The sequence below is a fragment of the Sceloporus undulatus genome, unplaced genomic scaffold, assembly GCF_019175285.1.
Source record: "Sceloporus undulatus isolate JIND9_A2432 ecotype Alabama unplaced genomic scaffold, SceUnd_v1.1 scaffold_12, whole genome shotgun sequence".
Taxonomy (NCBI): domain Eukaryota; kingdom Metazoa; phylum Chordata; class Lepidosauria; order Squamata; family Phrynosomatidae; genus Sceloporus; species Sceloporus undulatus.
In genome coordinates this window covers 3085987-3111093 of record NW_024802934.1, presented here as the reverse complement: position 1 = coordinate 3111093, position 25107 = coordinate 3085987, and the positions used below count along the sequence as shown (strand labels likewise).

The 25107-nt window shown below is 39.7% G+C and overlaps 1 protein-coding gene across 2 annotated transcripts; it reads left to right on the top strand.

The window, feature by feature from the left end:
* The first annotated feature begins 7722 nt into the window (after positions 1–7722).
* Positions 7723–24875, top strand: LOC121917194 (transgelin-3). 2 transcript variants are annotated; one of them, XM_042442920.1, is made up of 5 exons: positions 7723–7927; positions 8294–8475; positions 9538–9712; positions 18930–19032; positions 24414–24875. In XM_042442920.1, the coding sequence occupies exons 2-5, from the start codon at positions 8296–8298 to the stop codon at positions 24553–24555; spliced, it is 600 nt and encodes a 199-aa protein (XP_042298854.1). In that variant the 5' UTR covers positions 7723–7927; positions 8294–8295; the 3' UTR covers positions 24556–24875. The 2 variants fall into 2 exon arrangements, with proteins under 2 accessions (XP_042298854.1, XP_042298853.1); XM_042442919.1 differs by having other exon boundaries at positions 7724–7932.
* The last annotated feature ends 232 nt before the right edge of the window (positions 24876–25107 follow it).

Sequence of the window (25107 nt, the reverse complement as noted above, 5' to 3'; positions counted from 1 at the left end):
GACATGGAGGGAACTGGGATGATCCGGATGCCCCTCCCCCGAATCGCTCCGTTAGCAAGTGCCCACTACAAATTGAAATCGAATGCATTTTGACAGAAATCGAATGCATTCTGGCGAGGTGGCCGCTGCCAATCAAGCTATCGTCATGGTGACGTTTGCAGGGCATCGGAGGAAGTGTCCTCCCTTTTTAAAGAGCCAGGCACAGGGGTTTCAGCGGATGAAGCAGGGAGAGAGATGCCCCCCTCTCTCTCTTTTTTTTTTTTATAAACCTGTGGGCTTTTGGGTCAGATCTGCCCCTTTCCCAGGCAAAGGATGGGATTGCCATGCATTTTTTTAATGCTTTTAAAAGCAACATTAGCTTTCCCTTTGCTTCCCTTGCTGTATCTGCTCAAGAAGACAAATCATTCGCATATTTGCTCAAAAAAAATTGCTAAAAATGTAACATTGATTGTTTGCAACATTTGTAGCTTCTCCCTCTGCAGAAAGCAAGGTGATCCAGGATATCCAAGTGCAAGCCTGGCTCCATCTGCCTCTGGAATATAAACAATGCGCATGTTCGCTCAAAAAAATTGTTAAAAATGAAACATACATTCTGGAATATAATCAATGAGATTATCTGCGTTCATGACCTGATTTTTTCCTCCTGCAAGGGAAGGAATGCCCAGCAACAGAGGGCTTTGGGCAGGGGATGTAGGGAAAAGAGGCTCCTAAAGAATGCCTTCCCTTGCTCCCTTCTGCCCAGGGCTCTTTCCTCCTCCCCCTCCCCTCCGATGAGGGGAGGAAATGCCTTGCCCTTTGCCCACCCTCTGACCTAAATCCCTCCCACAATTTGCCTTGATCGTGATCGAGGCCAAAGTTCTCATTCCCAGAACCCGGGGTTTTTAAAAAGAAACGGTATTTGCGCCGATTTCAAAAGACCCGCGCTAGGGGCCATTTAACACGGAACGGGTGTGCAAGCCCCGGATTCGCTTGTGTGAGATTCGGGGTGAGTAGGAACTTCACGTGATTGAATCGGTTTCAAAACCGATTTTTTTTGTAATGTGAATGAGCCCCTAATCTAATTTCACTACATTTACTGTAGTACTCTGCAAATGGAAAGCTAGTCTGGAATATGAAAATAGTAACATTTCCACTTAAAGCAGATAAATGCCAACACAAGAGTGATTCTTTTTATTTTTTGGGTCAAGTGCTTAAAGTTTTCTGAGGGTTATACATAAATTACCAACACCAAACACAATTCCCATATGATTGCCTGTAGTCTAAAGGGCATGCTAAAGAATGGGATGGTGCAGAGAAGAGAAAAAAGCAGACATAGCAACATAAATGTTTAATGATAAATGCAAGGGCCAGATGGCTTTTTATTCCTGCCAAGCCTTTGGGAATGGGTTGAGCTGTTGTGTCCCCCTTGAAGTCAACCCAGTGGAGTAACTCCCAATAAAAACAGTACTTTGCCCCTTAATTATAAATATACTAAAATTCAAAATTTATTTGAATTCAAGATGGGATTGTAAGCAGCTTTTCTGGTGGGCAGTTTTATGTAGTAGCTTTTAGAAAACAAACGTATGACTTACCATTGTCACTGGTTTTTAATCTAGAAGGTGAGATATAACCAAGGTTAGAGTATTCCATGGGGTTGCCATAAGTCGACAGGTGACTTAAAAGCATGTTCGCACATGCACACACACATACCATTTTCAATCTCACCTGTGAATTTGCTTGCCCTTTAGGGGAATTTCTATCTCACAGCTTAATCTTTTTATCAGTGTGTGCATGTGTGCACATTCAAGTCACCTATAAACTTGGGGCAGCCCCATGAATTTCAAAAGGTTTTCATAGGCAAGGAATACTCAGGTGGTTTTGTCAGTTTCTTCCTCTCAGACTAAGCCTACAGCAACTGGTGGGTTGGTGGTCTCCCATCCAAGTACTAACCTGGGCTGACCCTCATGCTTTTAGGGTATTTACACCACCACCACCCCCCCCATTTACCACTGAGATAATGCTAACTTACATTGAATATATTACTGAAATAGTCAAATACTCTGATTACATACAGTACAAATGGAAATTTATTCTAGCACTTATAGTTGATGGTATAGTAGGAAATGGGGGCGGCATTTGTAGAAACATTTCTGAGGACACAAACTTATATAAATCTAATTATGACAATCTTCTGGGAGCAGACCTGCTGCGAAGCAGTGCTGCAGAATCCAGAGGGAGTGATGTTTTCCTTCCTTTGTTTCATTAAATATAAATAGAAAGTTGGGGAGTGATGCTGCTTTGACCTCAACTGAAAAATGTGAAAGTAAAAATGTTGAAGACTAAGTGTGGCTCCCTTCCGCTGTATGGCTTGTAGTGTTTGTCCTCGTAATTTTGCTTTAGGACTGCTAGACTGTGTTACAATTGAATAATGTGAGCACCGGGCAAGATGACCAAGGACAGACATTCCCTTAACATTACAGCAACTTCACCTTAAATAAAGATGAGCATGTTGTAATCTCCAGTTTCCAATTAATTTATCTAAATACCTCTAGCTATGACAGTTTTGATTAGGTTTGCATTGCTAGATTCCTTTCATTATTGACCTACAAATTTGTCTAGGAAATAAAATTGTCGCAGCTGTCAGGACTGAAACAAGCTATTAACATTGACAGGGATGCTGTGAGAGTTTGATTTAAGCTTCCAAGATAGATGGCTGAATCCTCATAGGTATTCACAGACATCTGGTAATCCTCAGTTTATTTCTCTGTAGTATGAAGTCTTGCCATATTCATTTTTTTAATATTTTAATTTTTAAAAATAAATTGTTTTGTGCATGATACAATTTATTCCATGCTAAAATGTAGCTATTTTCCAGTTTGTATTTGGCATTCTTTCTATGACTTGTGTATAGCATCTTTTCAACACTAAGGAAAACACAGGTATGGTGATGGTGATGATTAATTATTTTAATTTTGAATATTATGTTTGCAATCAAGTTTCATTTGTGTTTGCTTTTTAAAATGTTACACTTGCAAGTGCGTGTCTATACAGCTATACAGTCATTTATACAGCTTTGCAGCAGAAACGTGCATAAATATGCAATCCTTGTAGAATCAAGATCATTGTATTCTGGATTCACGGGTCAATGCTCTTCTGTTTGCAGTTTCTGTGCACATTTATCACACTTTGCTACCACTACAGTTGTGAGATTCTTCCCATTTCTAGAGAATAGATATAAATTAAATTTCAAAAACCTAGCTCTTTTTTAGTCCCCCTTCCATAGGAACAAAAATAAACGTAGCCCCTTGACATGAATATCTAGTCATAATTGACTGTAGGGGGTGGTGGTCATCTCTGTTACTAATCCAAATAGCCAGCGTTGTCTGAGGACTACTCCGGTGGGCATGTGGGCAACATGACTGCACCAAACACATTACCTTCCCACCAAAATGGTATCTTTCTTTATTGTTTTAATTTATTTATTGTTTTATGTACAGCGCTGTGCAAATCTACAGCGCTATATAAATAATAATAATAATCTTAACTTGCATTTGCATGCTTTCAAACTGCTAGGTTGGCAGAGGCTTAGACTAGTGACAGGAGCTTACCCCATCATGCAGCACTCGGGCCTCGAACTGCCAACCTTCTGATAATCAGAATTGGCATCTTAACCACTTAAACCACCGCATCTCTATTCATAATCTGTCCAGAAGGATCAAATTTTGACCTGCTTCCTGCCCTATAATTTCTATGCAAATTTTGCGTACCTAATTTTCTGTGTTTATTTGATATTCCTCTCCTTGTATTGCATCTGCAGTTCTTGAACACACATGGATTATCAATATTTTTCAAATGTACATATTTCTCTGTGGTGACTATATGTCTGAGTCCTTTGGGTTCTACTGAAAAATACAAAATGGGAAAGCCATATCATAAACCCAGGGTTTTTTTTCCTTCTAGTAAAATTATATTGACCTCATATGTGTCATCCATCACTTATGCTTTCTCCAGCTGTCTGCTAAGCTAAAAACACTGTCAATTGTGGGCCCATGGGAACAGTCTTCAGTCTCTGGTTTTGACTAGATCTTGCATAGAGTAACTATGGCCTGTTACAGACTGCCAAAATAAAGCTGCTTCGGGTCTCTTTGGAGGTATGCTATTTAAATGATGCATGGGTCCTAAGAGTCCGGAGGTCACACCAAAGCCACACTCCATTCCTAAGCACTGGAGTGCAGCTTTGGTGCAGCTTCCGGATTCTTAGGATGCATGCATCATTTAAACAGCATACCTCCAAAGAGACCCGAAGCAGCTTTATTGTGGCAGTCTGTGACAGGCCTTTCGAAGTAAGAAACTCATGCTAACGTTAAATAAATAGTACTTATTTGTATAGAATAGCCTTTTTGTACACATCAGTGTAATCAGGAACATTTTACTCAAGTATCCCCAGATGCAGATCTCTCCCTTCTCACCACCAATAGACATCTATCCATTTAAAATCATGTCCTGTTTTCTTTAAGAACAGTATATATGTAATGTATGAAGCTAAAAGAGGAAGAGGAACCATGAATGTTTAAATTTTGAACAAAGACCATCTGGATTATGTACTCTGATCTCTTTCCTAAGTAAAAGGGGACACTGACCTGAAGCAGACAGGTGGCAAGGAACGGCCTCTGGCCACTTGCGCTGCAATTGGGCGACGATCAGCTCGGAACTGCAGTGACCACATGGCTTGCTCTCAAAATGGGCTGCCACTGCAGTCCCAAACGTCACTGCCAGGAGCAGGTTAAATGTGTTCCTTTTTCTGGTGGCTTCAGGCCACCCTTGGTGGCCTTGGAGCTGCTTCTAGCCACTTTGGGGGCCCAAAGCAGCCGGCTGCCCAAAGCAGCCGGAAACTGCCTGTCTATTTTGGACCATAGTATTTTCATTGTGTGTTCTGTCTATATCTTTCACTCACTGCACACAAAATGTCTAATAGATGTGGTTTATGGGAAAAAGTATTTCAGCTTTAAAAAGAAATTTCTAGTACATAATACAGAAAGCTTCCAGGCAAATGAGGTCACCTAATGAATGTTTCATATATTCAAGCTCAAGAAGAGTTTGGAAATTATATAAAGCAAATTGTTCATGCATCAGATCTTGGTAAAAGAAGGACTACAGAGAGGAGGTTTGACTGGGAAATCTTAAAATGGAATGGTGCTATGAATTAATTGGTTGGCTTTTTCTCCATTCATTCTAAAGGCTTTGATGAAATGCAGATTTTGAATAAAAGGTTGCTCTGTGGCACAATCCTAGATATGCAGAGGTGTTCAGTGAACTTTATTGCCTTGTGAGTGTGGTTAAGATTGTGGCTGGAGGAGAAGATGGAGATTATGATTTTATTTTATTTTGCAGAAAGTTTCCGGGGGAAGTTGGAAACAACCAGCATTTCCCAGTGGTAAACCCAGTGGCAGTAACTTCTGTGTCAGAGGGGTGACAAATCCACTCTGGGTTTAGGCCAGACTTTACAGGATTTGTTCAAGGTGCTACACCCTACCCCCCCCAAATATTTTTAGCACTTTAGATAACTGTTACATTTCTCACTAAAACCTGGATGGGATATACAGACGCTCTGAGACTGAAGTCACCCAAAGCTACTTATTAAGCTGCTAGTGGTCTGCACTACATAAGATTGCATGCAGTGGGGTACTGCATTTGCTTGTTTCTCTCCCCTGTGGCAGCTAGTAAGTGCATTGTGGTTGGGTTGGGTGCCTCTACAAGTGAACTGGTGAAAGGGGGTTTGGCCATGAGTGACCGATGTGCTCCTCCAAAGTGGATGAAAGTATAGCTACATGGGAGGGATGTAAAATTATAGGAAACATGGATCCCAAATTCTGCCACCAATAAAATGTTCTTTCAGTCCCCAAACGAGCTCCTATAATAACAGTTTAGCTTACTTCTTATAGCAACTGATCCCAATTCTCCTTAATCCATGTCAATTAGTGACAATGTTCCTTAACAGCTAGCTGCGGCACGCATGTGCTCTCTATCAGGAACAACCCACTCAGACATACAAAATCAAGGATGGGGAGATGCGGCTCCTCCCTGCCCTGCCTCATATTTTATGAGTAAGGATTGTTTCGTTTGTTTTGGACAACTGGGAGCATTCAGCACACCCCCATGAACTCCATGACCTTCAGCCTCAAATCATACAGGCCAGTACTATCCTAATGGGACCAGATCCCATTTGGTCTTGGAAGCTAAGCAGGGTCAGCCCTGATTGGTATTTGGTGCCATATACCAGGTGCCAAAGGCTATGTTTCAGAGAAAGGAACTGGGAAAACATCTCTGAGCATTCCTTGCCTAAGAAAACCCCATGAAATCCATGAGGTCATCATAAGTCATAACTAGGCAGCTTGAAGTACATACCTCCACATGTGTAAATGAGAAGCAGTAAGTAAGCTTGGGAGGGAGGGTCGGCCTTTCAAAGAAGATGGTGGAGGTAGTGTAGGGCAAGGTTAGGGAATGTGTTATCCACAGACTCACTTTCCACCTCCATGGATGAGAAAAAAACATGCATACTCAAGCTCCATTATAGTGAATGGGTGGTGATATGTGTGTGGCCATATACACTGCCACTGATAATGGCAGTGTGGAGTGATCGGTTGATCACTCTGCAGATAGCTAGATATGATTGGTAGGCCCACTGTAATTTTGCTCCCAATTAGATGTTTGTGGGATTCTTCTGTTCAAGTGTCTCCTCTCAGATACCAGATCTTCTGACTATGGCTGCATCTGCACTGCAGAAATAATCCAATTTGACACCACTTTAAGTGTAGTTGTGGCACCAGAGCCCTCTGACAGAGAAGGCTAAATATCTTGCAAAATTTCAACTTCCAGAATCCATAGCATTGAACCATGGCAGTTAAAGTGGTATCAAACTGGATTATTTCTGCTGTGCATATGCATCCTATGTGGGTTAGGGAGGAGTTTGAGCAGGAGGGTTGAAATTCCACGTTAAACAGCAGAAGAGCTTGGCCTGGCTCTGAAGAGTGGACCTCTCCTTTTGTATCAAGAAGTACAACTTTGCCTGCCAAGTACAACAAATGAGTTTTTAAAAAAGGGATTTCATATCTGTGCACTTCTGCATTGCAGGGATATTGCCTAGGAGTCAGAAGTAGAGGGAATACTGATTTTGACCTAAGACAACCTTCTGCTCACTTAAATATTTAAATATTTGTTGCCCTTCTGGTACACTTCTTTCAAGACTAGAGAAAACAGCACCGGGCACCTTGTTTTCAGTTACTCAGACTCTGGTTTATCTTAGGTGCAAAGAAGGAGGGAACACCAATAGAAGTATCTTGGAAATATTTTTAACAGCAGTCTTCTTGGGTGCTGCTATGACAACAGCTGCAGCAGCATAATGCAGAATGGCACGACAGCCTGAAAAATGAGAGAATGACAGCAACAACAGCAGCTTGGATGAAGGAGCAAGTTGCAGCAGACTGAAATAAACTTTGCCTGAAGCCTGTACACTGTACTCCATCAGTGCATTTGAGGGGATTGCAATCCACAAAACCCATGCTCAAATCAGTCAGTCGTAAAGATCCCACAAGATTCCTCTTTTCCCTCACCTCTCCCTCTTTAAATATTGGAAGAGACTCACACAGCTACCTCTTTAAAAACTGCTGTGATGACTAGGACTCCTTCTCTGCCTATGACAGAGTAGGAGGGCCTCTTTGACTGCACTTAGCAACGCCCCTGCTTTGACCCTCCTCATCTGCGAGGAAAATCAAATCAATACACCCTTCTTCAAATCACGATGCTTCCACAGCAGCAAAACACTGCAGCAGCCTCCTCTGACTCTTCTTAAATTTTGTTAGCATCTCTCGCTTCGATGCTCTCCACATCCTGGACTTAGATCACTGCTGAAGAGACCTTCACATCTGTCACTGAAAGGATCATCTCCATTGTCCTGTATTAGATCTTTTGTTCTTTTTCTTTAGAAAATAAATCTCTTTGGATTTGCTGGCTATTGTAATGTTAATCTGAAATGCTTAGATCTCTTCCTAGCAACAACAGAAAATTCATTAGCAACCTCTGCAAAGCTTTCTTGGTTTCATACAGAATTTTAAAATATTCAGCATGGTACAAAAAAGTGAAGTGTGTTTTTTTAATTAAAAAAGATGATATTTGCAACTTGTTTTGAAACATGTATGGGAGTCCTTCCACTCCCTTTCCAGGATGTTTTGAATAGATCCTTAATAATGGATGCTCAGTGATGTGCATCTCCTGCAAATTAAATAAAGTGGGATGTGTGTGTTTTTCTTCTTCCTAGAGATGGCCAACAGAGGACCAAGCTATGGCTTAAGCCGAGAAGTCCAGGAGAAGATTGAACAGAAATATGACCCAGAACTGGAGAGCCGACTGGTAGACTGGATTATTATACAGTGTGGTGAAAATATAGAGCATCCCCCACCTGGAAGACAACATTTTCAGAAATGGTTAATGGATGGAACCGTAAGTAATAGTCTGACATTATGTCTGTAATAGCAACATTTATGAGCAATGTTTGCTCTTAAATGTTTACCATCCACAGCTGTATCATCCAAAACAAATCAATACCTCTGATGCACTTCTCCTGACCACTAGGATACAAGTCCCATAGAAATCATTATGTAATCATGAAATGCTTCAGAACTGGAATGAACTGTATGTTGTACTCTGCAGGTGTATGCTTCTTCTTTTTCTACTACTTCTTGTTAAACTCCACTTCTAAACCTCCTTTCCCTATCCAGAATCTAATAGAATGATTAAGATATTTGAAAACAATAGCTTATTGTGATCCGGAGGCTTTACAATAATACTGGGCATATGCATGTGGAGACAGATGGAAGGATGATTATGTAATATGGTAACCATAGATTACATTTCTCTGACAATTACAACAGATTCTCTCTCTCTCTTTTAAAACCAATCATTTAAATACCAGGTTTATCATCATCAACATCATCATAATCTTCTTCTTTAAAAAAAGTTAGCATTCTTATTTTTAAAAACAATACACAAAGCTGCATGTTCTCTTGTAAAGAATAACAATTCTGAAGGTTATTCAGACAGCAGTTTGATCACTTAACAAATAAGCAAAAAAGATACTGCCATCTACACAGAAGATAAGACTTGGCAATGTATTAATTCTGTACCATTCTGTTTTTTAACTGTATACCAATTGATAACACTTCCAGTTGGTCTTGGGCTATGTTTGCCTCTCTCATGCAACTGTTAATTGTTATATAACCATTAGCGAATGATTTGATTTTGTCCGCTTGAGTACATCCATGCATGGTCGGTCCAGCTGTGGAAATGGAAGCTTTGGCTACCTTTTTTCCCGTTTAACATGTTCAGAATTATTCTCAATGGTACAAATTTCTGATTTATTTATTTATTTAAAAATATTTCCTCTGTGGTTAACATCAAAGCAGCCGCATCGTTAACTAAGTAACATGCACATATTGGTCTTTAGTGAGCTGGAACTAATTGATTTTTGTCCCTTTCAATTCTGTTTCTATCTTTAATCTCCAGCTGCTGTGCAAGTTAATAAACAATTTACATCCCAAGGGAAAAGAACCCATTCCAAAGATCACAGAATCAAAGATGGCTTTTAAGCAAATGGAGCAAATCTCCCAGTTTCTGAAAGCTGCAGAAATCTATGGTGTACGAACAACAGATATTTTCCAGACAGTGGATTTATGGGAAGGTACACATATCTCTTATGAGCTTTCACTGAAGTGACAATTGCCTTTTCAATATTATGTTGCTAAGATGGATGTTAATCATTGATTTCTCTAAGGGGAAAGTTCCCTAATGCCATTATTTTTCCTCCTGTTTATGTTGTCTTGTTATCATATTTTTCCCAGTAGCTTGTTATCTTCTCTGAGACATTTCTATTATTCTATGGATTAATAGAATCTTTTATGATAAAACATAACTGAAACATATAGCAGTTTGAAAGAGACACATGCAGTCTAAAGAAAAATGTCAATTTTGGATAGCTTTTTCAGCACATATAGCAAAGTGTGATATAAAAATGACACATTCCGAGCAAATTTGTAGGACAGATAATAGGTATTCATGCTGAGTAAGGGCATAAAGGATAGAGGTGGCACAAACCTTTGGACTGTGTTTAAGTTGGGATTGGGCACCAAATGTGCATTGTCTTCTTCTACTTGCAAAGAGATAGAATACCACAAAGCTAACACCTAGATTAAGCATACTGTATTTTTCTAACCTTTCCTCTTAAGATTTTGATTTCACATGTTTTATCATCTTTTGAAATATTTCCATCTTGTATTTAAATTACTTGTGCTGAAATAAGGATTCTGAAATAAAGATCTATTAGTTCTTGTGCAATAACTCTCATGGCAGGATATTAACACATCATGGTATGCCATCATTTTTGTTAATCATCATTCTTACTTAAGCTATGAATTTCAAGTCTTAAAAACATGGCTTATCTACATAAGTATGGCTTATCTTCTCCACTTCTAGTGTGTGTTTTTTTTCCTTTCCTGCTCCTTTTGTCAGTTTCTTGTTCATGGTAAGCAACTGGAGAAACAAGCCAGGGACAGTTCTCAGTCTGGACCTCATGACAAATCATGGTTTAAACAAGGCAGAATTATAAGGTTCCAAGAAACCATGGCCTATATTTAATTTTAATTCCAACTGAAGTAAACCCATTTAATCAATGGAAACTTGGTAAGTCAACATTTATGTAAGTTCCATTGATTCAATGACTCTACTTTAGTTGGACCTCACAGCTGGTTTTAGGCTCAAAGGTGGATGTTATGGGTTTTTAGGGGTTAACAACTATGGTTTGCTAGCAGAGGTAGATCTGCACATCACCTCAAAACAGAGTGCAGTGACCCATGCCATGACCTAGCATGAAATTTTGTTGTGTTATTGTTGTTACATACTATCAAGTCAGCTTTGACTACAGTGGACCCTTGTTATACGCTGGGGTTTGGTTCCAAGATCCCCCGTGTATAACAAAATCCGTGTATTCTCAAGTCCCATTAAATATAATGACATAGCAAAATGGTGTCCCTAATAAAAAATGGAACATCAAGGTAAATTTATACTTTTTTGGAACATTTTCAAATCATGTATGCTTGAATCCGTGTATAAAAAATCCGTGTATAAGAAGGGCCAACTGTATATGTGAAAGAGAGACCTCCATGAGCCCTGCTCATTGGCAGCCCTGCTCAGGTCTTGCAGAATGTTGGGTGTGGCTTTCACCTCTAATTTGATCTTTCTCTTTTCCTACTGCTTTTCTCTTTACCAAGCACCTATTCAAATGAGTCACACTGTCTGAAGAGGTGTCCAAAGTATGATAGCCTCAGTTTAATAATTTTGGCTTCTAGTGAAAGTTAAGGTTTGATTTGTTGTCATACCCATTTGTTTGTCTTTTTGGCAGTCTGTGGTATCTGAAGACAGTACATTTCAAATGAATTGGTTTTCTTCATGTCACCTTTTTTCACTGTCCAATATTTACAACCATACATAGAAATCAGGAATATTATGACATGGATTATTTTGATTTTGGATTTAGTGATATATCTTTGTATTGAAAGTCCTTATCTAATCCTTTCATGGCTACCCTTCCAATGCTAGTCTTTTTCTGATCTCTTGACTAGACTTTCAAAATTTATTTGTAACTCAGGCAAGGTATAAACAGCCTTTACCTATTTCAATGTCTTGAACATCTAGTTTAAATTATATAAATCATTATTTTTATTTTGTTACTTGCTTTTGTACTTTCTTCCTTAACTTTTATCAGTAGTTATTTCAAGTCTTTGCTATTTTTGCTAGTGATATGGTGTTATTTATATATCTCAAACTATTCAGTTTCCCTCCTCCAGTTTTCGTTCCTCTGTCCTTTAGAGTCCTTTAACTCTATTTGCATTTTTCTGTATATTATATGGTGATAAAATGCACCCTTGCCTGACCTCCTTGCCAATTTCCCCTTGTATTGTTTCTTCAGATTCTGTCCTGACAGTGGCCTCTTCTACTTGATATAGCTTGTACATTAGGACCATGTTGTAGCATGTATAACATCTTTTTTGCAAAATTATGTCATATAACCATGGTCATTATGTATAGAGAATTGTGGGAACCTTGATTGGAGGCCTAAACATTAGGATTCCCACTGGCAAACTATAAGCTTTTCTTTCAACATATTGTGGATTGATGAGAAATATTCTTCCAAGCATTAATAAAAACAATCCAAGTGATTAGTCATATTATTTAAAAAAAAAACTCAAGAGAGTACAAAAGATGAAGAGGGTTTACAAAGAGTTCTTGAATTAACTATTTCTTGCACTTCAGTTTTTGGCTTGAATTTTTGGTTGAGAGGAAGGTGAACATTCTGAGTAGCTGTAACTAGCTGTTGTTGTTGTTGTGTGCTTTAAAGTTGCTTCAGACTTATGATGACCCTAAGGTAAACCTGTCATGGGGTTTTCTTGGCAAATTGCTTCAGAGGGGGTTTGCCATTCTCTGGGGTTGAAAGTGTTTGACTTGCTCAAGGTCAGTCAGTGAGTTTCATGGATTAGCAGGGATTAAAACCTTGATTTCCAGAGTTGTAGTCCAACAAACTACATGCCACACTAGTACTAGTTATTATTTGGACTAGTTTTTAAAATACATTCCTGCAGCATCTTGCATTTTCATCGTCTGATTCAGCAACTAAATGAGATTTAATTTGTTCCCCCTTTGATTGGTTCCCTGCTTAAGTTTTTTTTTTAATCTCCCCAGAACCAAACTTGAGGTCAATTTCATGTGATACTTTTAATCCATTATGCAGTACATTATTCCAAATACCCTTCATTGGATATCTGTGTACATCTTCCAGAAAAGTAGCCACATTAAAACTCTTTTCATGCATAACATTTTTCTCACATGAAGTTAATCTCCATGTAGGAAAAAGCATGTGTGAAGCAGCTGTCCAATCCATGGCCACGAGTCAAAGTAAATTCTTGCTACCCACTGTATGAAAACAAGTAGTGTCTTGCACAGCATCATAGAATCATAGAATTGGAAGAGACCACAAGGGCCATCCAGTCCAACCCCCTGTCATGCAGAAACTCTCAATCAAAGCATCCCTGACAGATGGCCATCCAGCCTCTGCGTAAAGACCTCCAAAGAAGGGAGTTTGTTCCACTGTCGAAGAGCCCTTACTGTCAGGAAGTTCCTCCTAATGTTGAGATGGAATGTCTTTTCCTGGAGCTTGCATCCATTGTTCCGGGTCCTGTTCTCTGGAGCAGCAGAAAACAAGCTTGCTCCCTCCTCAATATGACATCCCTTCAAATATTTAAACAGGGTTATCATATCACCTCTTAACCTTCTCTTCTCCAGGCTAAACATCCCCAGCTCCCCAAGTCGTTCCTCATAGGGCATGTTTTCCAGACCCTTCACCATTTTAGTCACCCTCCTTTGGACACTCCAGTTTCTCAATGTCCTTTTTAAATTGTGGTGCCCAGAACTGGACACAATATTCCAGGTGGGGCCTGACCAAAGCAGAATATAGTGGCACTGTTACTTCTCTTGATCTAGACACTATACTTTTATTGATGCAGCCTAAAATTGCATTGGCCTTGTTAGCTGCTGCATCGCACTGTTGACTCATGTTCAACTGTCTACTTGAACTCCTAGATCCCTTTCACATGTATTCTCATTCAGCCAGGTGTCGCCCATCCTGTATCTGTATTTTCCCGCCCTAAGTGCAGTACCTTACATTTCTCCCTGTTGAATTTCATTTTTTTAGCTTTGGCCCAGCTTTCTAGTCTATTCAGGTCATTTTGAATTTTGATCTTGTCTTCTGGAGTATCAGCTATTCCTCTTAATTTGGTGTCATCTGCAAATTTGATTAGTATGTCCCCAATTCTGTCCTCCAAGTCATTGATAAAGATGTTGAATAACACTGGCCCCAGGACAGAGCCCTGTGGGACCCCACTGGTCACTTCTCAGCTTATTTATTTTTCCTTGTTTCCTTCTGATTTTTCTCTGTCTCTAAGTCCTGAACAAGCAAACAGTAAAGCTTCGGTTTCTTCATCTGTGCTCACGTTGTATTTTAAATTAGATTATGAGCCTGCAGGCTTGTCTAACCCGTTTACTGTGCCTTTTCTAGCTGAGGTACATTTATCGATATACAATGATGACAATGGTCAGGAAGGAGTGAAAGAGCTCCATCTAAAAGCCCTGCAGGATGAGGCTATTGCTTTGAAGGGAGATGGGAAAAGTAGTATGTGCTTCCTGCTGCTGGTCATTTCCTCTTAATTTCTTCACTGAGCTGGAAGGAGACTTGGCATCCTCAGAAGAAAAATACAGATTAGTGTTGTTCCTCCATGAAAATAATGCTTCAGATGCTGATCAAAAGTGTGACTTCTAGAATCAAATCTATTAGTGTCTGTTTATTGTAGAAGCTTGCAGGAGAAGTAAATGATGTATTTATTCACCGTACTTTGTTTGGAGTTACAAGTTCCTGTGTCATGTTGAGTTCATCTACTTAGATTGCAATTTCCCAGCTTCAAATTCATTTTCAATTTGTAGTGTGCTGAAGAGAGACAAAGTGCTGGGTTTAGAAAGACACTTAGCCAAGTCTCTGTCAGAGACTTAGGTATTTTAAGCGATTTAAAGTGTTGACCGTGAATATTTTTGGTCAGGGATAAGGTGAGCCCCCCCCCCCAAAAAAAACCTTTTCTCCTATATATTCATTCGTTGAACCACTACTCAAATAATAGTAGAATATAGTTTTTTATGGGTTTTTTGGGCTATGTGGCCATGTTCTAGAAGAGTTTCTTCCTGGCGTTTTGCCAGCATCTGTGGCTGGCATCTTCAGAGAATCCTTGCCTAGAAAAAGTAATAGTAGAATATATTGGGAGATGATGCGTCAGTGTGCATATTTTCTATACATACTTTGAATGTCTGAAAAGGGCTCTTGAAGCAAGTAGATGCTCTCTAGACTAGACAACAGTCATCTAGATGGAATGAAATCATTTAGGCAGTACAGTACTCATCTAGGTGGACACAGCTGAAGGTATGGATTCTGTGAGTGTTCATAAGGAAGCTAGTTTATTTGTAAACTGATCTAGAAATACTTCATGAAAAATTCCTTTATGCTCCCCAATTCCTTAACATTTTTAAAACTGATTTTAAAATGTATTATTAGTGCCAACCACATTAATTGTTTTGAGTAAGGTCAGTGGCTTCTTTAATTTGTTAAGGCTCTTATTTTAATCATTTTAAATTGTATTGTTTCAATTTCAGCATTTTTAATTGAACATTTCACTGAACTGAATAACAAATTAATTTTGTCAAATTTTAATGCTGATATATTACATCTTTTTAATGTTAATGAATTAATTTTGGTACCAACAGAATGTATTAAAAATGAACAATTTCATAATGTATAGAGGGAACCCCTGTACCCTTGAAATATGGATGTACAGGATTAAAATAATGTTTTGGGCCTCCAGATTTACCAGATTGGGATACATAAACATACATACAGAAGTATATTTGTTGTTGTTGTTGTTGTTGTTGTGTGCCTTCAAGTAATTTCTGATTTATGATGACCCTAAAGCGGTGAACCTATCATGTGGTTTTCTTGGCAAGATTAGTTCAAAGAAGGTTTGCCATTGCCATCCTCTGAGAAAGAGAAAGTGTGACTTGCTCAAGGTCACCAAGTGGGTTTATATGGCCAAGGCAGGACTTGAACCCTGGCTTCCCAGTCTCCTAGTCCAACATTCAAACCACTATGCCATGCTGGCTCTCTCTCTCTCTCTCTCTCACACACACACACACACACAGAGAGAGAGACGTATATATGTATCTCAAAAGAAGGGAGTCATCTCAGGTGGAAGTTTCTGATAATGTGGAAGGAGAAGCAGCCAAACCTGTCTGCTCCCTACACGCTTCAAGCTAGTTTGCTGTATTCAGGTGAGCTGGAGGATGAAGCCCCAGCCAGGTCAGTTGGCTTTAAAGCAGAATGACCAGGATGATGATGACCAATCTATTCTGCTTTGGTCAGGTCTTACCTGGAATACTGACCCAGTTCTGGACACCACAATTCAAAAAGGATGTTAACAAGCTGGAGTGTGTCCAGAGGAGGGCAACTATAATGGTGAAGGGTTTGAAAACCATGCTCTGTGAGGAGAGATCTAGGGAGCTGGGTATGTTGAGCCCGGAGAAGAGTTGGTAAAGAGGTGATATGATAGCCCTGTATTTGAAGGGATGTCATATTGAGGATGGTGCAAGCTTGTTTTCTGCTGCTCCAGAGAACAGGACCCTGAACAATGGATGCAAGCTACAGCAAAAGAGATTCCACCTAAACATTAGGAGGACCTTCCTGACAGTGAGAGCTGTTGGAAAGTGGAACACACTCCCTCAGACAGTGGAGTAGTCTCCTTCTTTGGCGGTCTTTAGACAGAGGCTGGATCACCATTTGTTAAGGATGCTTTTATTGAGAGTTCCTGCATAGCAGGGGGTTGGACTGGATGACCCTTGTGCTCTCTTCCAATTTTATGATTTGGTGGTTTCACCATCTTATCATTCCCCCCAGATAGCAAAATGTCTTGAGATAGCATTAGGGTGCATCTGCACTGTAGAAATAATACAGTTTGACCACCACTTTAACTTCCATGGCTCTATCCTACAGGATTCTGTGATTTGTAGTTTTGTGTGACACCAGCAGCCTTTTGCAGAGAAGGTTAAAAGGCCTTGTAAAACTACAAATTACAAGCTCCACAGGATGGAGCTACAACCTTTAAAGTCAAACTTCATTATTTCAACAGTGTAGATGCACCCTAAGTCTAAAAGACAGTGGTATCCTTAAGGCCAACTAGTAAATTCATACTTGATATCTTTCCAGTTCATAGTATAGACTCCTAGCCACCACACCCTAGCAGTTATTTCAGGCATTTTGACAAAAAAAAAAAAAAAAATCCTTTACATTATGACAGCTCCATAGGAATTCATGGATTTTTAATCAGTTCAGTATGCATAGGGTTTTATGATTTTAGATTTCTGCTTTAATGTTGCATTGGATAATGAGTTTAATCATTATCCTTTTGGGGCTCGACAGACGGGCAGCTCCATGCCAACTGTCTTTGCCCAGAGTCGGTGCTGCAGCAGCCGCACGCTACAGCACTGATGTGCCACCAAAAGGAAGCTGCCTAGAGCGGCTTCTTTTTTGCGGCACCGCAAGCAGGAAAGAGCACCGCCATGATGCCACTTCCTGCCAGCAACATCTGGTCGCTGTACAGTGTCGTCGTCATCAGTGCGGCCCCAGTATAGATGGGAGGCCACCATGATGGCGGCATCTGTATGGACTAGAATCAGTGCTGGCACGCTGCTTCCCGCCTGTATGTATCGGGCCTTTGTTAAACAAACTTAATAAAGCTGACATATTCTATGGAATTGGAATGAACTGGACAATGTATATGAAAACAGTGTCAAAAAGTTTCCAGAATAAATGCAAGCACTGTACTGATTCCATCAATACATTTTTGCCTCATGCCTCACTGTAGCTATGAGGTGAAAGGGACTAGAGTACAATGTTTGTCTATCAAAGCCTGATAAGAAGAGTTATGCAAGTCTTCGTCAGCTGTCTCATACTGCATTTTGTATAAAGATAGTGGATTTTGTTCAGATAGCAGATGGAAGATTGTCTCAGTCTTCAGGAATAGTGAAGAAATTATGAAGATGAAAATGATGTTGGAGAAGGGCGAAGAAACACGACACAACCACCCAGTGGTTCTCTGTGGCAGTGACAAGGACCAGAGTGGATGTAGAGCTAACTTGTGTCATGAACAGAGAAGGCTGTTCCTACTATCAAGCAGAGTGATGCATTTGCCTCAGTTGACAAACATTTGGAGGTGGCACCAAGGTGTCAAGTGGAGGAACCATTCCCCATACTGCTCTCTTTGCATCCTCCAAGCTAGTACACTGCCATCAATTGCAGTAGAGAATGCTGTCCAATCACCAATATTGATGAAAATATTGATGGCAGCACAGTTGGCCTTGTACACTCATCCCTCCACATTTGCAGCTTTGACTTTTGTGGATTTGATTATTCACAGATTTTGTTAATATATTATCTCTAGGAATATCTAGTTCCTCCAGCACAACTCTGTGGTCAACTTTAACTAAAAGTCGTACTGAAAGACCTAGAAATTCCTGGAGAGAACACTCCACTAGACATTTGTAGCTCCTCCGGCACAATTCCATGGTCAATATCTGACAGATGTTGACCACAGAGTTGCACTGAAGGATTTAGAGATTTCTAGAGAGGTGCTCTTTGAGGTAAAAACATAGTGTCTTTGTTATTTGTGTTTTTTCCACATTCACAGGGGTCCTGTGCCCCTAACCCCAGAGAATGTGGAGGGACAAGTGTGTATGGAATAATTGGGGGTACCATCTTGTTCTTCAGCTCAGGTGGGAAGCCATCTTGGGTTCACTTGCATGCAAGTAGCCCTTAAAGATACAGGTTACTGGGTACAGGGAAAGGTGCACCATGGAATGGGTTGCCATGGATTTCAGCAGTCCTAGCTTTGGGAATATGGCTTTGGGGAAACAGAATTGCAAGGATAAAAATCTTATGTAAAGTTAGGTTTGCAAAATATCTAGAAATATCTGGATAGTTCTAGATATATTCATCTTCTCCTTATTAATGTAATAGCTTCAGTGGAACAGAAAATGTTGTTGGTTTTGGTATTACTCTGCTGCAAACCATACAACAGTTGGCAAGGGATTCTGGGTGAGGGAAGCCCTGATAGTTCCCATGAGACGAGAGGAGAAGCGGAAAACATAATGGTACAAGAAAGCCTTGGAGATTTTGAGACTAAATTGGTGTCTACATTACTGCTGAAAATGCAGCCAAACAATTTAAGAGTAAAGAGTGTCTCTCTCATCCTTTTTAGGCAAGGATATGGCTGCAGTGCAGAGAACCTTAATGGCTTTGGGCAGTGAAGCTGTCACAAGGGATGATGGATGTTACAAAGGGGATCCATCTTGGTTTCACAGGTAAAGATCTGTTTGACTATTCTCTGGGGACATTTTGGTGGAGGGGCTTATAGATAAAATGTGTTGTTTTTATGAAAGGATCTGAACCCATATTACCAGTCATTTGCCAGCTGCCTTAGGTTTCATGCCAAGAGAAAGGCAACATATAAAATATAACAATAATGCATAATCTAAAACACAACTTATAGATACACTGAGAAGTAAATGGCATACAGTAGGGGGGAAAGGTACAGTTTAAGAATACAGGTTGAGTCTCCTTATCGGATATCCCAAAATCTGAAATATTCAAAAATCCAAAATTGTCCATATAGGTGACTGAGATAGTTATACCTTTGCTTTCTGGTGGTTCAGTGTATAAAAACTTTGTTTCATGCACAAAACCATTTAATAATTATATATAAAATTACCTCCAGTTTATGTGTATATGGTGCATATGAAACATAAATGAATTTCAAATTTAGACTTGGGTCCCATCTCCAAGATAACTCCTTATGTATATGAAAATATTCAAAAATCCACACCCCCCCCCTAAAGGAATCCAGAGCACTTCTGGTCCCAAGCATTTCAGACAAGGGAGAGTCAATCTGTACTTGCTCAGACTATTTTCTTCTGTATTTCTACAAACAACTATAAAAGTTTAGCCTACATGGAATCACCACCCTTTCAGATTTGTCATTAAGCAAAGCAATTTTTGCCAAAGAGGTAGATGCCCTGAGGGGGGGAGGGAAGTAACACATCATCTGAAAAGCAAGGGTAGAGAAAAGGAGAAAATGCCCCCTTTCTAAAGGATTTGCTAGTTCTCTGTGGATCACTAGGTGCTCAAGGGCCTGGACTGATAGAATTCAGCATGTTTATTTTCCTCATAGAATCATGTTGGAAGGCTTCTCAAAGATCATTTAGTCCAGTGGTTCTCAAACTTTTTACCCTTGTGACACCCTTTGCATCTGCATCCAGATATTGGGGCCCCTGCTTGACACAGTATGTGAAGAAATTTTCTTTGTTTGTTTAGTGTGTGTAGTTTCATTCACACTTTCATGTATACTCACATTTTAACAGATTATAAGGAAATAACTCTCTTCCTTCTCCGTCAGGCAAAGGCTTCAAGTGCCCTCCTTGCCCTTCTCTTTCCTTTCAGGACAGAAAAGGTTTGGGAAGTGAGGGATGGGGGGTGGGGATTATGTCCTCCAAATCTCATGCCCCACTTGAGCCACTCTCATGGCCCCATGGTCCCACCCCACAATTTGAGAATCACGGATTCTTGAGCAGGAAACCCATAGTTTCAGCATTTCAAATAAACAGAGTAATGAGATCCCAAATCCTGACATAATAGATTATAAGTGAAAATTAGTTAGGTTACCTATACCTGAGATGCTCTCTAGTATTAACTTGAGAAATACTGTACAGATAATGTGTTGGAGGTTCATTGGCTCTTTTAAAAAGGACTTTCCCATGGAGTCATTGAAGCTTCCATCTGTTCTGTTGCATTTAAACCTCTTCATAAGATGCTTGCTAGCCTCTTTTCAGTGTCAAACAAAATGCTATATCATTTCGGCACAAACAAAGCTCCCTGCTCTGCTACTGGCCGAAAGGCAGTAGTATATTTCATTCCATTTTCATCTAATACAGAGGATCAGATGTTGCTGGACTCTATTTTCCAGCTTCCAACCCCTTGGTTATGCTGGCTAGGGCTAGTGGGAGATGCAACCTGACCACATTAGGAAAGCCTAGTTTGGCTTGATCAAATCAGTGCTCCACTGCAAGAGAGGAGGAGTGCTCAACCTAAAAATAACAGTGAGAAGGGGAATGAGGAGAGCTGCAGCAGCAATAAAAAGGTATATCAGAATACTGTAACATTTCTGTAGTAAAGGCACTCTTTGCTGTTATGAAAATGACCACTGGATTGATACAAGAACATTGTTACACAAGGGAATGAACACTGTTCAAAGAAATGCCAACCCTAAATGCTAAAAGTACAAGAATTCTAGCAGTGATTAATTCATTATCACAAAATAAGGAAGAATTCCTTTAGATGGAAACTATGGAGCCCTCCAGATTTTGTTGGACTGCAACTCTGCAGACTTAGCTAGCATAGTCAATGGTGCAGAATGTCGGGAGCTGCAGTCCAACAATACTTGGATAGCCATACGACTCACAACCCTGCTTTTGGTTCTGATGGTAAAATCTACTCAAAAGTAAATCTTGTCAGCCTTACTCTCAAGTGGTAGGATACAATATGGCAGCCTTTCTTGTCAACAGCCATACAAGTTTGGAGGCTTTCTTCATAACCATGAGATCCAAAAACCTTTAAAAAATGGATTCTCAGGCTGCTAAACTCTGCACTGGTAAAGAATTCCATGCTTAACATTAGAGCATAGTTTTATTAATCACACAGATATTTTGTCCAATTTAATTTATAAGAAAGGAGAAAGGATACCCAATTAATTGTCCATTGAGGATTCTAAACTTCTAAATAAATCCTTGCTGTAGTCAAGTGTAGAAGCAAGAGGCTGTGTCCTATTAAGTGACTGAATGTTTGAAACCAAAGCATTGTACTATCCTGAGAATGTATACAAATAAATGAATTGATAGAAATTCAGGAGATGAAATTCAAACCACTACAACACAAGATGACAAACACGATATTTCCTTAGTCTCTCTGAAGGTGCTGAGGAGCACTGAAAGTCTGGATGGATGAGTGCAAAGAGAGGGAGATCTTAACAAGCAGGCAAACTATTCAAGGTCCTCTAATTCAAAATCAGGACATTAGACAAGATAATAGGCTAGCAAGATTATCCCACATAAATCTCAGGTTCTTTGGCCTCAGAAAGCATGATTGAGCTAGGCAAAGTTTCAGGCTTAGGCCAGTTGAGCTTAAGCTTCAGTAATATCAGGACCTTTTAAAGAAGCAGCAAAAATACCCTCTTATTATAATGGAAGCAGAGCAGCCAAAGACAGAGCAATCAATTTTGTACTTTGGAGTCTTTCTTATGGTTTTTGAGTGAATCCATAGGCATTTCCCATCCTATTTTTCAAGCCTGCATATTTTGAAATCTTGTACTGTCTTAAGATCTTGCACCATTTTGCTGGCAACAAAAAGACAAAAGAATGACTCAACACACCTGCCTGAGATGGGAGAAATTAAGGATATATTCTGATTAACAAAAGAAAAAAGACACAAAGAAACCCGATTGCACCACTGAAATACATCTGATGAAGTGAAATGTAGTCTTCAAAAGCTTAAACTAGAATTTTATTTTTCCCAGTTAGTCTCAAAGCTGCAACTGGATTCCTTTATGTGTTTTTATGCTACAACAGACTGGTACACCAATCTAGTTGAATACTACAGTCTGCCCATGCCATACGTGGGCTTACCATCCACAGACTTGAGCTCATGTGGACAGCAAATCGCACAATTGCTGGTCATTACCTGTTTATTGCCAGGATAAGTCCTCTTTAATCTTGTGAAAACTTTCACCGCGATCACACAATTTTCATGGGCTAATTTCAATTTAAAACCCTGCTTTTCCGCATGTGATAAAGTCCATAGTCTCAGAGCTGCAATTTCCCCATCCCTGATGGGGAACATATACATACTACAAGACTTGGTGGGGATGTTGCACTGATACAGGTAACTGGGAAATGACAAGCAGAACTTCCAGCAAAATTTTGCCTTTTAAGAAGAAGTGTAATGTATGATTTGAAGGAAACAAAAGCATGCAACTAGTGGTGACTGATGGTTTCCATGACCATAAGGGCAATGAATCTGTTTTGATGTTTATTCAAAACTTTAAAAGAACTACCCAGCCAGGTTCAGCACATTTTATAACTCATTTAATGTTCATAGTGAAATCAAGAATGGATTCATTGCTCCACTGACATGGTAACCACAAATGTCACCATTGGTAGCACTACAGGCTTTTAAATGTCTTTCATTCCAAGTTTCATGCAAATAGAAAATAGAAAATAAACATGTTGGAAAATTGGGGTGTCAGCCTAAATCTAAAAAACTTAACATGTGTTCACAAATGTGCATTCTTGAGCACAGTTGTTTGTTTGGGAGGGACCTGAAGTAGCTGACATTCTTTAACAAATGCTCTACTGTGCACTTTGTTTCAGCCCCATTAGATAACCCTTCAAATTTGGTGACTCTGTGATCAAGTTGGTGGATTTATGGTGGATAATAGACCGACAGACACTTTATAAGAGTATGTCCTAAGAGAGCAACAATACATAGGATAATGGAAATAACCAAGTTTTCCGACTCAGCCGAGCAAAGTGCCAGAACTCCAAATCAGTGTAGGATGGTCAGCTTTTCTAGAGAAATCTTGCCAGAGTTAGCATTTTATGCATTTTGTAAAATCAGTTTCTGGACAATGGTGCTCAGTCTTGTACATTCTTGCCTTAATCTAGCAAATCATTTGGGCATCTACTTAAGTGTTTTGTTGGATGATATCCACATTACTTAAGACCTCAGCCACTGGAAAAGCATTATATTGATTTGGCTGAAATAACATTTTCCCTGCCTGTATTCTGTGGGTATGGCTAATGCATCAGTAGCAACATTCCAAGATGATCTGCTTTTCTGATCTCCAAGATTGTAGCTTGAGAGAACCACCTCGAATAAGGAATCGAATTTGTCTAGCATTAATTCAGATTTAATAATGCTCTCAGTTCTTTGTTCTTTGTTAGACTTTGGATGAGATACTATGACTCAAAATCAATTCCATGACAGAGCTAGGCAGAAAGTTTTGAATCCCACTCTCATACAACATTTGTTAGATATGGCCAAACACACCCCTTGAAAAATATCACAGTTCATGGCGGGAAGAAATTTCTCTTAAATTTCAAGGGTGGTGGTCTCTGCACATTTAAGCTTCTAAGATGGCTTAGCTCTTTCTGTTTCTCCTTACTTAAAAAACACTTTAAAAAAATTACACCACTTGGAGTTGTATAAGACTTTAGAGGCCCGGGACAGATGGGCCTTTTGTAGTGTGGCGGCGGCGCAACTAGCATTAGGGACCGTGTGGCAACTGCACGATCCCTAACCCTAGCACAGACTGGTGGCACTCCAATGGTGGCACCCCATTGTGACATAATGGATGCATAGTGTCCACACATCATGCTGCACCAGTTATATCACGAGTGCACCATTGGCGCACTCGCAATGTAACAATGGCGGCAGAAAAAGAACCCGTTTTCCCCTGGGTTCTTTTTCCTCCGGAGAGAAGTCATGTGGTTTGGTGGCTGTGGCTTCCCTCCAGAGGAAATTAGGTCGCCAGCAAATCTAGAAAGGTTTGAGTTAGTTATTTATAACATGTCATAGTGGAAAATTCTGAATAATGGCAAACACATTATCTTAACAAAACCCATCTTTTTCACAGGAAAGCACAGAAGAACCAGCGAGGATTTTCAGAAGAGCAACTTCGTCAAGGACAGAATGTCATCGGCCTCCAAATGGGGAGTAACAAGGGAGCATCCCAGTCTGGGATGACTGGATATGGCATGCCGAGACAGATAATTTAGGTTACCCCACCTTTAAATACACACTCACACACTCTATAGCATGGCCTGACTTGGAGGAAAATAGCTACTTAACGTTCATGCTAAAATCTGCTTCTAAGTTTTTTTCTTCTAAGAGTTTTGGATCTATCTATATATTTTTCAGCTGCAACATTTTAATCTAAAATGTGGATTTATGTGCTTGTTGTGTGCCAGTTCACACATCACACTGGTAACACATGATGTTCGTTTCTGAACTATGCAAAGACTATTTTTCTGTATTTATTTGCAAATTTGTTACCTTCTGTACCTGTGTCTTATTGAACTTGCTCTTGCAACTTTAACATTTTGTTCTCCACTCCATCTTCTCCTTCTAATAATAATTAAAAAAAAAACAGAGACAGGTTAGAAAGAACTGACAGATGCACTCTGTAAAAAGAAACTCATAGATAGCATAGTCATAGTCATATTCCTGAACTTGGAAAAGTTACATTTTAACTGTAATTCCCTGAATTTTTCATTCAACATAGCTGGTGGTCATGTTGGCTAGGGTTCTGTAGAGGTTGCAGTACAGAA